Raw genomic sequence first — 12,689 nt, forward strand, 5'->3', positions numbered from 1 at the left:
AACACTTAAAAAAAGACCTAATGGGGGTGGAGAAAATTCTGAAGAGGTCTGGGAAGGGATGGAGGTAGTTAGTGAAACAGCAAGGAGATTATAATAACGGGCCAGACTACAAAGATTAGCATGTGTAGCCAGAAGTGCTAAGGTGGCGTAAGAAACGCATAAAATCAAGAAGGGGCGTGTGGTGAGCCTGATCAGGCCTGTTCTCTAGGGACATCCCTGGAAGGGCTAAGAAGTGAATTTGGATAATTAAAAGGAACGGCTAATTATATAACAGTGTTGTGGTGAGAGATGAATGGGAGTATCTCTTTTAAAAGGTTTTACTGTATATTTATGAATGCCTGGTTTGTAACAGAGTGTAAGTTTTCTGAGGGCAGGGACCTCTTCCTTGTTTCTTACTGTGCCTAGCCCAGTGTCATCAATTCGTTGTGTTCAGTATGACCTTGGAGATTTTATGCTGGAGAAGGATAGGTCAATCTGGCTGCTGGGCAGAGAAGAGGGAGCAAGAGTAGGAGAAAGCAGACTGTAAGGAGGCTGCGGTGTGGCCGTCCCTGTGAGCTCTATGGTGGATGGGACCGGGATGGTGTGGTGGAAATCGAGAAGAGGTAGGCCCAATGGGTTTTGGATGTAGGACTGATAGAAATTGCTCATGGGCTGAGTGGGAGTGGGGAGGCGGCTGCTGAGAGAACTTCCTTCATTGTCTCTTAATCAGTTCTAGGGTCACTTGTCAGTGCCACCCAGGGGAAAATATTCTGCGTGAAGTTCAGCTAATTGTTAGTGATGTAGAATACAAATTTTCATTAAAATTTTTTTTTCACAATTCGGTGGCTTTTATTAATTCAGAGTTGGGCATCCATCACCATTATCTCATTCTAGAATATTTTTATTACCCCACAACCATCATCTTCCACCTCTCATCCCCCCAGCCTCTGGCAATCAGTAATCTACTTTCTGTCTCTATGGATTTCCCTATTCTGGACATTTCATATAAATGGAATTTTACAATATATGGTCTCAGTGGCTGTTTTTTTTCACTGAGGATATTTTCAAGATTCATCCATGTTGGAGCATATATCAGTACTTCATTCCTTTTTATTGTTGAATAACATTCCGTTGTATGGGCATACTACGTTTTGTTTATCCATTTGTCATTAATGGGCATTTGGGTTGGTTCTACTTTTTGGCTATTATATATAATACTCCTATGAATATTTGTGTATAAGTTTTTGTGTGGATACGTATTTTCATTTATCTTGGTTATCTACCTAGGACTGGAATTGCTGGGTCATATGGTAACTGTTTAACCATTTGAGGAATTGCCAAACTGTTTTCCGAAGTGGCTGCACCATTTTACATTCCCACCAGATATAAGTTTTCAAAGACAGCTAGAGATAGGTTATAACATTAAACAAATAGCAAATGTGATGCTAGGCATATGTCTAGGATCAGTTGGGTTTGGGAGAAAGCAGAAAATCTGCCTGCCCCCTCCCCTGTGGTCAGTTGGTGCCAAGCTGGACATCACAGATTTGCTCATGATGTGGACTGATCTGGCACAGAGACTCCTGGGCATGTCCCTGTTCAGGATCACATTTGTACCAGATTAAGAAATGGCATGTGCTGCTTGCATTCCATTCAAGTGCCCTTGACCACATGCCATTGTGTGATGAGTTCAGGATATTGGATATCTGGGTGTATATTTGTTGGGAGGAAAACACACCAGTTGGGTAAATCCTAGACATTCCTGTACCTAATTTCACACTTGCAAGTTGTTCGTCTTAAACTTTTCACTATGCTTGCTAAGAGGTAGGAATTGTTAAATCTGACTCCTATGTCTGGGCTTACAGACTAGATTTGGTTCCTTGTTATCTTGTGTCATTGTCAATACTGTAAACTCCAGCCCAGGGACAAAAGCTAGCTAGATCCAGAAGAACGTGCTGGAGTCAGGAAGCTAGGATCTTGCTCTTGTGGTAACAGTGCTGTTTGAATTTTCTTAGATTAAGCCGTATTTATTAGTAAACTTTTAAATTCATTTTTTAGAAGATGCTATACTCTCAGACTGTTTTTATATATTACATCTCGGTCTGTCTTACAGGTAACAATTGCTTGTGATGCAGTTCTCAGCTCAAAATCTCCATACAGAAAGCAGGACCCAGACACTTGGGAAAATGAATTGCCAGTATCCAAATATGCCAATAACCTCACCCAGCTGGACAATGGAGTCAGGATTCCTCCAAGGTGAGAGTCAGATAGCAAAACGGAACTTGACCCTCTAAAACTGGCCAAAGGAATATTTACTTTTCTACCTCTTCTCTGAATTAGCAGTTATATATTTTCTTTTATTTGTCTTTGATTAAAAATAAACTCAAAGTTCTCTCTAAAATTATCTGTGCCTTTGGAGTAGATGCTAAACATGGCCAGCCCATACCCCTGAGTCCGTCCCCTCCAGTTGCAAGCACCTGCAACTCTTTGCTTGAGGGCTTTCTCTGGCTGCCAGAGCCAAGTAGGCTGGTGCTTGGGACAGTCAGAAATGCCCTGGAGTTTGTGCTCCCTCCTGTCCTCCTGGAACAGCCCTCAGCCAATGACTGTGGAGTGGATGGATAAATAACCTAGATCTCTGCCCTCATGTGGGATAACTGTCTCCTGGAGTTCCCCAGCTGGACGGAGCCCCAGTTGCTCATGGTGGTCATCTTCTTGTTGACATCCCCTGTACTGGCTTCCTGTCCTTTCCAGTCTCACTGCCCTGTGGTGCTTCCTGGGATCACCTCCCAGACAAGCCATTTGTATTCAAATCTTTGTTGCAGAATATGCTTCTAGGGGAAGCCAACTTACAACAGTCTTTGGTTGTCATGTTTTTGGCTGGAATGTCCTTTGAGCTACATGAGCACCTCCTCCTCTTAGGTGCCTATGCATTTACAGAGGCAGGTGCTAGAGGGAAAGAGCAGATGGATTAGGAATGTGTCCAGTCTGGCTGAACCCTGACTATAGTGAATTCCTGTTCTGTGTGGTCTTAGAGAAGGCACGGTACTTCTGGGCCTCAGTTTCTCCCTTTGACAAAGGGGATGTAATATTGATGCTGATGGGTGTTTATTAGAATTAAATGATAAAACTTCTGTAAGGCACATGGCACATACCTCACATTTCACCTTCAGCTCAGTGGTTTCCTTTCTACTTAATTTAGATTTGCAGCATTTTAGGGTTTTGTTTAAACTATTTTTGCTAGGTGTGGCTAATGCTTTAAAACTTTAGATGTTGGGGGCTGGCCCCGTGGCCTGGTGGTTAAGTTCAGTGCACACTGCTTCGGTGGCCTGGGTTCAGTTCCAGGCATGGACCTACATCACTTGTCATCAGCCATGCTGTGGTGGCAACCCACATACAAAATAGAGGAAGACTGGCACAGATATTAACTCAGGGCAAATCTTCCTCAGTACAAACAAACAAACAAACAAACATTAGATGTTTATAAATATGAGATCCTTAATGGTTTAAATTTATTCAAGCTCTATTGTCCCTCACATAAGAATTTTAAGAAAAGGACCTCTTTTTCTACCCTTGGTGTCTGTGTCAGTTTTCGAAAGTAAAGGAGTTATTGCAGAGGAGCTGGGAGTTGCTGGTCCCCATCTGGGAGGCAGGCAGGGTACTGAGTGGTCCTGCTGCTCTTGGAGGGGTCTCTGTTATTCCGTTGATCATTGTCTGTGACCCTCCCCCCCCACGTTGAGATTCTGATTTCTTAGATGTTCATTTTCCAATTTCACCTTGTGCTCCGGCTGCACTAACTGCTTTCCAATGACTTTCCAGTGGTTGGAAGTGTGCCAGGTGTGACCTGCGGGAAAACCTCTGGTTAAATCTGACCGATGGCTCTGTGCTGTGTGGGAAGTGGTTCTTTGACAGCTCTGGGGGCAACGGGCATGCACTGGAGCATTACAGAGACATGGGCTACCCTCTAGCTGTGAAGCTGGGAACCATCACTCCTGATGGGGCAGGTGAGTGTGCCTTTACTGACTGGGAATTTACAGTGGGCTCCCGCTTAGATTTAACCAATGCCTTAATCCCAAGGGCTGGAGGGTGTAGGCTCTGGGCTCAGCCCAGGTTTGAATCCCTGCTTCTGTTTCGTATTAGCTGTGAGGTCTAGGGCAAGTTTTCCAATCCTTCTGAACTTTAGGTTTCTCATCTTGAGGATAATTGTGGTACCTCCCTCATAGATTTGTTAAGGTGCCTAAGCTTTTAGCCCAGTACACGCAGTGTGGTCTTAATAAAAGTTAATTGCTATTGTTAGTGTCTTTCTGTTTATTTCTTGGCTAAGAGGACAGAGCAGGAAGCAGGACTTGTGAAGTGAATGTGTACAATTGAATCTACCATTAGAATAGTAGGAGGAAGCCCTAGAATTCATTATGGGGATTAGTATCATTTTCGGAACAAATGGATTCATTATGGAGAAGATGGGTTTTAAAGGATACTGTGTGTTCAGAGTCCCTGATGTCAGCTGGCAGCTATGGTGTTCATGTGTAGTGAGGGATTAGAATTGGTTTCTACGTGTACTGTCAGCTTCACAATTGTTTTTTCTTTCCATTATGTTCTCACACTGTATGTTCTAAAATATTAGCTTTTGGCCATGTTTGTACAGTTAATTCCTTCTACCATTTTGTGAGGAAAAAGGGAAATCATATCAGGGTCAATAATGGGAAACTTAAATATTGAGCAGTGGCCATAAGAACCCATCATCTAAAGCATCATTGAAAACATTTATTGAGCTCAGATCTGGACCAGCACTTAGGTCCGTCTTTTCCGTCTTTCCAGGCTTTTGTCTCTATTTCTTCTTTGAGATGGATTTCTTTTTAGAAGAAATATAAAGACATATGTCTTTTCTCTTGCCTGTTATCTTTCTATGACTGAATTAGCCTGCCCCAGAGTTGGCTAGGATGTTTTCACTAAATATGGTACACTTCTTGTCAGCCATGCCTTTTCCGTCAAACTAGTTTGGTTTCTCATTTGTTTTATAATTGAGGGCTGGCCGTTAGGTCTTGTCAGGATTCTTTTGATTCACATTTTGGATAATTTTCCTGCTCCCAAAGTTAGTAGACTTATTTTAACTGGTTTGAGAAAAGTAGCTACAAGAGATCTGGTGTCAAACATTTCCCCCCAAGTAAATAAACCGCTACACAAGCCAGGTCAAATCCTAAGACTTCCAGGACCTGAAGAGGAAATTCAAGACATGCAGTTGGATTCAGGGTTACAGCAGGGTCCTTCCAGGTCACCAATATGTTGAGTGACTGCTGTATCAGGCAACCATCTTTGTCCTTTTAGGGGCTACAGAGAGAAGGGTTTGCAGTGTAGGAATTCTCCTGGGTAAAATTAACAAGGGGAGAATAATTCAGGTATTTCTACTTTCTATTCTGCCTTATGTAGTGCTTTGATAAGACCAGTTATTAGAAGTCCAGCTCTCAGAACAGCTTGTCCAAGACAACAACTATTTGTATGTGTGGCTTGGTTTTAAAATGTCCGTTATTTGAAGGCAAGGCTATGTCTTATGCATCTTTGGGTTCCCTACAAAATCTCACACATAGTATGCACAAGTACTTTTGTTAAATGAACCAACTTGTATATAGGTATGTAAATAATTAGATTCTATGTGAATATATACTAATAATAGAGGGATGGATTAATTCTGTTCTCTATGTATCTTTAATTTTCCAGAAGCCTTTTTTCTGGTGGGAAACATTTTCAAATCATGGTTTGGAGTCCATCAGAAGTTTCTTTCCTTTCAACTTAAGGAAGGAGTTTTATATTAGCCCCTTGATTATTCAAGAAGCAGATGTTCAATGTAACATGTTTAGAAAACAGAGAGGAAAGTTTAGAGAAGTAAATAAATAAAAATCACTAGTAATACCACACTCCAGACAAATCACTTCTAACAATTTGGGTATTTCCTTTCAGTCGTTTTTCTTTTTTTTTTTTTTTTTTAAAGATTTTATTTTTTCCTTTTTCTCCCCAAAGCCCCCCGGTACATAGTTGTGTATTCTTCGTTGTGGGTTCTTCTAGTTGTGGCATGTGGGACGCTGCCTCAGCGTGGTCTGATGAGCAGTGCCATGTCCGCGCCCAGGATTCGAACCAACGAAACACTGGGCCGCCTGCTGCGGAGTGCGCGAACTTAACCACTCGGCCACGGGGCCAGCCCCAGTCTTTTTTCTTTTTTAAGGGCTTGATCAGTTCTTATACAAAAACCCTCCCCCGGCCCCACACTTTTACAAAAAGTAGATCACACTGTATAAAGTTTTATTCCTTGTTTTCTGTATTTAACATTAATTATATTTCTGTCATTAAATATTCTTCATGATAGTTTCATAAATCATTTCACTATTCCTCTGTGAGTTTTTAGCAATTTTTTTTGCCATACTGATGAAAATCCTTGTACATATTCAAATCTTTGCATGTTTGTCTAAGCATTTCTTTAGGATAAATTCCTACAAACAAAATCCTGAACCTTTTAAATTTTCAGTTTCTCTTTTAAATAGTTATAGTAATTTACATTCCCACCAGCTGTGTATGAGAGTACCCATTTCAACAAATCTTTGACAACTTTGGGTTTTAGAGCTTTTTAAAAACCATTGCTAATTTGGTATCTTGTTTTAATTTGCTTGACTTGTGAGGCTGAATATTTTTCATGGTATTCTTGGCCATTTGTAGTTCTTTTTGTGAATTTCTTTGTGTGATTTTCTAGCTGCTGTTATGTTTCTTATTGGTTTTTAAGAACTCTTTAGCTATTAAGAATATTGACCCATTATCTGCCATAGTTAAGGGTTTTTTTTTTTTATAAAGAAGGGAGAACTTTTAAGGTTTTTCTTATTTGAATAAATGAGAGTATTTGAATAAATACTCCTGTTTCAATCATAGAAAGCATAAGACATTGGCAACAACAGTGCAGATGGTGCATTCCCTGATAAGGGTTCTTGAATTCATTTAGCTGAAATAATGTTCACTTTTTGCAAAAAAGATCAGAATTTGATTCCTGCTTATGTTATGCAGAATGGATTTTAACACAAATGATTATTTTTAGTCTAATTATCATTTCATGTTAGTTTATGGGCTGCATCAATTCAATTTTCATTTCTTTTAAATCTGTTTAATAGATTGCTAGCTGTAACTTCTTGATTATTTAAAGGCCAGATAAGTTAATTGAAAACATGCATAAGTTTCCTTAAATATGTGATGATGAGCCTTGTGGATATTGAGGCTCAGGAGGTGAGAGTGCCCTCTGCCTGTGGTCGAGGTGGCCACCTCCTGGTGAAGGTACCACAGTCGAGGGTCCCCTCTTCCATACTCGCTGGGTTCACTGAGGGTAATTCAGCTCACAAGAGACAAAGTCTCAAAGTCGGGGTGTTTATTTTTTAGTTTATAATGAGAACCACAACTGCCTGTAAGTGTGATGTTTATGTCAGCTTGACCAGTACATTCCTTCCCTGTGGGAAGCTGAATTATATTTAGAATATTGCTTAGTGAACGTGGAATCCAAGCAGTTTGTGGACTCAAATATTTAATGGCAGTGTGATCCAGTCATCCTGGTTTCCTTCTCCCCAACAAACATATACCTGCTCAGTGAGAAATCCTGCTCATCTTGAGATCTCAAATTAGAAGTAGTTCTTTCAAAAAGCCCCCATCCCCCAGGCTAGGCCATTGTAGTGGCATGTGTAGTAAAAATGGGCCCCATATCAAATTCCAATCTGGGTCCCCATGGGTACAGCAACAAACAAACCAAGGAACAGATCACCATACAAACAAACAAATAAAAAGCTTTCCTCTGTGGGCGGAGACGTTGGAGTGGCAGAGAAAGGCTGAGGTTCTGGGTGGGAAGGCAGTGAGGGGTATGGACGCAGGAGAGGGGGTTTTATTCTTCCATTGTGGAAGCTAGTTTACCTAAGAGGATGTCTCATTGCCGTGGTGATTGCATGAGAGCCTTCCAGAGATGCCCAAGGCAGCTGTGAAATTGCCTATCCCACAGCTGGGAATTGGCTGCCCCTGCACCAGCTCAATAGCATCTCAAGGTGGTCTTTCTTCTTTGGTCATCTTCACCCTTGACCTGGGCGTGAGCTCCCCTGAATTTCTCATAGCCCAAGGGTTTGGAATCAGGGCACGGACTGCTTCATTTTAGTTTGACCTGGCTTGTGCCGCTCCTCTGTCCCTCTGAAGCATCTCGTTCTGCTCTATCGTAACACTTTTCACAAGATCCTGTAACTGTTTAATGGTGGTCACTTCAGACAGCAAGCCCCAAGTGCCACGTTTGTTGTAGTCTGTTATATCTAGCATAGCCCCTCACACATAGTAGGTGTTCAGTAAATACTTGTGGGGTAAACAGATGGAGGAAGACACTCCAGCAAAATTTGCTCCTCTGATTCACCTTTTTTCTATTTTACTGACGTCTTTTTGCTCTTACTTGTTTTCCTTTCCTGACGAAAGTTTAGGTTTTGTCAGGCCTGGGAGTTACAGTTGCTAAGCTGATGGTACATGCTTCTGACCTCATTCATTTTGTGTTTATTTTTCTAGTAATTGCTGGAGCATTCTCTCATTCCTCTTCTTTTCCTGTCTGTGGCAGATGGTCTGTTAGGCACACAAATATGAACTCACGGTGGAGAGATGCAGTTGGGGTGGACGGACCAGCACTTACTCTAAGAACCTTTCCTTGTCCTTTCCTCTCTGACTTAAGACTTGGTGTTTGACCAAGAGTTCTGTTTTTCTCTCCACTTGAGCTGTGAGAACAGAGCCGCGAAGCCAGCTACCCTGGTTTTGTTTCTTTTTCTAAACACAAGAGCTTGTTGAGGTACATGTTGCCTTTCTCTCCCCGCTCTGCTTTCCTGTGTGGGAATCTGAGGGCAGGATTTGGAGTTCTGCCATTTTCTGGGGCTTAGGAAGAGATCCTGAAGTGACATGACTAAACCATAGCCAAGAAGATGTCTGTTAGGTCCTTTTACACCAAACCAGCATTTCTTCTAAGACTATTTGAAGTAGTAAAGTTTAAACGTATGAGGGCAGACCTTACTTATGTCATTTAGCATTATATCCTTAGTGTCTATATATATTTGGTGTTAAGTAAATATTTGTTGAGACGATGAATGAATGAGTGAATGAACGAATGAGTGAGTGAGTGAATCCATGTGGATGAACAAGGAAGACCATTGGTACATCAGACCTAATGGCGTTTCATCCAATAGAATCATTTTAATCTTTAGGAATTACTTATAAAACAATTTTTTCAATCAAAATAGAATAAATTTGGAAAAAATAGAAAAGAAAAAAAACAGAAAATAAATCTTCCCATTCAGAGATATGAAATTATTACCATTTTCATATAATTCCTTACAGATTCTCAGTCTTGGTCTCAGTCTTAGTCTCAGCTCTATTCTCTAACTTTTCTTTAGTTAATTTGGAGACTTGTTGCATGTACTGTTTTCTAACATGCTTATCACATCAATGGGTTGTTCATGCTCTAAAACTTTTATCTGTTCCCTGGTGTGGATCTCTCCATGCTCTCCGTGGTTTAACTAGTCATTTAACTTGAAATGGAACGATGACTGGTTTCCTTCTAAAGTGAATGTCGTTACTCCTGAAATGCTGCTTGGGCTATTCCTGGGAGGATCCCTCTGTGAACTCCCTAACTGTGCTTCTTGCCTCCAGGGTTGAAGCCGGGTTGGGGATTGGGGAGGGTGACACTTGTCAGGCAATGCTTATTTGCTATAGTAATTTTTGAGCTAAGACTTGACTTTGCTAAGCTGAGGTTGGAGATGAATGAATTTCCCTATGAAAAATGCATAAGGCAGTGTTTTCAGGCCCTGAGTCTACTTCAAATTTTTTTCCTATGACTGCATGTCATTTATAAATTCTTCATGATTGCCAAGTTTAAGGGATCACCATTCATTTTTAGATTTCTTGAGTGTTACTCACCAATCTGTTTCTGTCATTGGGCAAAGAAATAACCATTGTGTCTGACAGAATCATTTTGTATCTTTGGAGCGGTTGATGACTGGAAATAGGAAAGGTTAATTTCTCCGTGTGGCGAGAACCTAACAGGTTAAGAACTGCAGCGTGCTGCGTGACCTTCACTTATCTCAAAATCCTAGGCCAATGCCAGTGGTACAATTCTAGCAATTTTATTATTTTCTAATAGGCTCTGATAATGAGTTAAATTTTCAAAACTATCTCACTAGTTAATAATAACCAAAGTTAAAGTGCCTAGGAAGTGTCTCTTTCACCTTCCAGTCAGTGTTTGAATGGTATTTGCTTGTGTCACTTCTCATGGATTGAAAATATTGTTGATGTATTTGTTTCAAGTTATTCGTTCAAAGATTTTTGATGCTTAAAAGTGTTTAAACTTTTTGGAAATTTCTTCTTCTTTGGGCTGGGGATTTCGTCTTTTGTTTGTGTTTTTGAGAGCACTGAATTATATTTAAAAAAGAATATAGACGAAGGCTGCTATCCACCAGTTAAAGTGAGCCCCCAGGGGAAGCAAGGTAGAGGAGAAAGCTACACAATGTTTAATCTGTTAATAACGCAAAGACTGACTTCCTTTGGGTGGCGGTATCTCCTTATATCTGGATTTGGGTCGGAAGGTTACCAGAGTTCCTATATATTACTTTTTTCTTTTTTTCCTCCTGCTGATGTTCCAAAGAGCAGGAAAGTCCATGGACGGTCTTATCTTTTACTGTCCTAAAGAATGATATCTTTATATCCATTTTCCTTTTAGTAGGTTTTATTTTTCAAATTTAGGAATGAAGAAATTGTGGGTTTTGACTCTCCATTCCTGTTAAGGGCCTAGGATGGTGCCTTGCCAAGACTACTGGTGTCCTGAGAGATCTAAGGAAATAGTTTAGTGTAAAGGGAAAAGGACCGGGCTGGGAGTCAGAAGACCTGGGTTCTAGGCCACCTGTTAGGTTTGAGGCAAAAGATTGAACCTTTCTGAGCCTCTTTTCCTCATCTGCAAAATGGCCTGAAGATGTCTCTTCCTTCTTCCACTTTGCACTACTCTGAGGACAGATAAGGCAGTGATCAGATAGCTTTGAAAACTCTATGCAGTGCTTCTCAGACTTTGCTGTGCACCTGGGGGTGTTGTTAAAGGCAGATGCTCATTCAGTAGGTTTGGGGTGGGGCCCGGGTTCTGCATTTCTCACACTCTTACAACTGCTTCAGGTCTGTACACCACCCTTTGAGAAGCCAGATTTGGTCTAAAGCATTCTGTTGTCGGGTGGGATATTAGAATCCTGAGGAGAGAAGCTGCCCACCTTGGCACAGAGCTTCCCAACACTAGCGCACCATGAGTGGGTTACCGGGGAGGCCAGGATGCCCACCCCTCAAGTCCTGGGGCAGGGGGGCAGGGCCCGGGGCGACTGGAGCCTCCTCTATTACCCTGCTGTGCCAGACGTCGCATCATTTTCTGTGTGTGCTACGAAGTGGACATGTTTAGGAAACAGTACACAGTCTTCATGAATCCCTCTCCAGCTCTGTGAGGGGTGAGCACTAACGGAGGAAGGAAAGGCTGAGGAGGCAGGTGGAGGTGGACATTGGTGAGCTGGTAAGGCTGAGACCATAGAGGGTTCCAGTGGCAGCGTTTTGCTTTGTCCTGGACCTAACACCCAAGTCCAGCCATTCAGCTGCCTCTGAGGGCCTGTGTGTTCCCTTCTAGGTCCCCCCTGCCATTGGCAGACCATGTCACCCTTCTCTTTTCTTTCCTCACCCTTCTGACCTCCTCAACTTCTAGTTATGCCACTGTTGTTTTGGTTAGAAAAATCAAGTGTTAAACATTTACATTTGTCTAGTTTTAAGTTATTTTAACTTTAGGCACTGCTCTTTTATTTTCTTGAATCAGAAAACTTTTTTTTATTACTTCTTAAAATGTCAAAAGAATTGATATATGGGTATATTTACAGAAAATTCCTATTTATTTTGTTTATTCTTTCTCATCTGTCTTTCCCCCAGTTGAATGTAACTCACAAGATGGTTCTGCTGGTTTTGTTCATTCGTACAAAGCCTGTTGGGTACCAGTCCGTTGCATAATAGGAGCTCAATAAATACATGTTGACTATTGAATGCTTAATTACAGATCTCAGTGTTCTTTTCTCTTCACCCTCTAGATGTTTATTCTTTTCAAGAAGAGGAACCCGTTTTGGATCCTCATTTGGCCAAGCACTTAGCGCATTTTGGAATTGATATGCTTCACATGCACGGGGTGAGAAGGCCTACTTTTGTCTATTCCCACCTTGCAGGGAGGAAACTGGTTTATTTAATATCTAATTCCTGTAACACCAATCTTCATTTTATAGGTTTATAGGTTTTAATGTTTGCATTTATGTCTTGAATTTAGTTAATTAGCATTTTCTTTTGGTTACCAGCTTAGGTGTTTTTATGTTGTAATACAGATGGCACCCATCAAGTGTCATTTTGTTTTAGTTGGAGTTTACGTACAACATTTCTGTCTCCTTGGATGGAGAGTTGCAGGAATCCCTCTTTGTCCACTAAAGGGAGAAGATGCGGGAAGATGACCTTTAAAATTTCTGTGACCACCATCACTGTAATTAATTTATGAAGGGAGGCAGAGCTCCCAGGGGTTGGAAAGAGTAAGGCGACGTATTATTGCTGATGGAAAAGCTTTGCTTGCTTTAGTATTGTGTTCTCAAGCTGATATCCTGACTGTGTAAGATTTGTCCCTATGC

The 12,689-nt window shown here is 41.2% G+C and overlaps 1 protein-coding gene across 1 annotated transcript in view; it reads left to right on the forward strand.

Annotated features, from left to right (window-relative positions):
- USP13 (ubiquitin specific peptidase 13) overlaps nt 1-12,689 on the forward strand; it is a 106,631-nt gene that overhangs the window by 39,678 nt on the left and 54,264 nt on the right. Inside the window, exons 5-7 of the mRNA XM_023623342.2 lie at nt 2,090-2,232; nt 3,793-3,977; nt 12,111-12,205. Of these exons, the coding sequence (XP_023479110.1) occupies nt 2,090-2,232; nt 3,793-3,977; nt 12,111-12,205 (423 nt within the window). The remainder of the gene's footprint in view (nt 1-2,089; nt 2,233-3,792; nt 3,978-12,110; nt 12,206-12,689) is intronic.

The sequence above is a fragment of the Equus caballus genome, chromosome 19 (assembly GCF_041296265.1).
Source record: "Equus caballus isolate H_3958 breed thoroughbred chromosome 19, TB-T2T, whole genome shotgun sequence".
Classification (NCBI taxonomy): domain Eukaryota; kingdom Metazoa; phylum Chordata; class Mammalia; order Perissodactyla; family Equidae; genus Equus; species Equus caballus.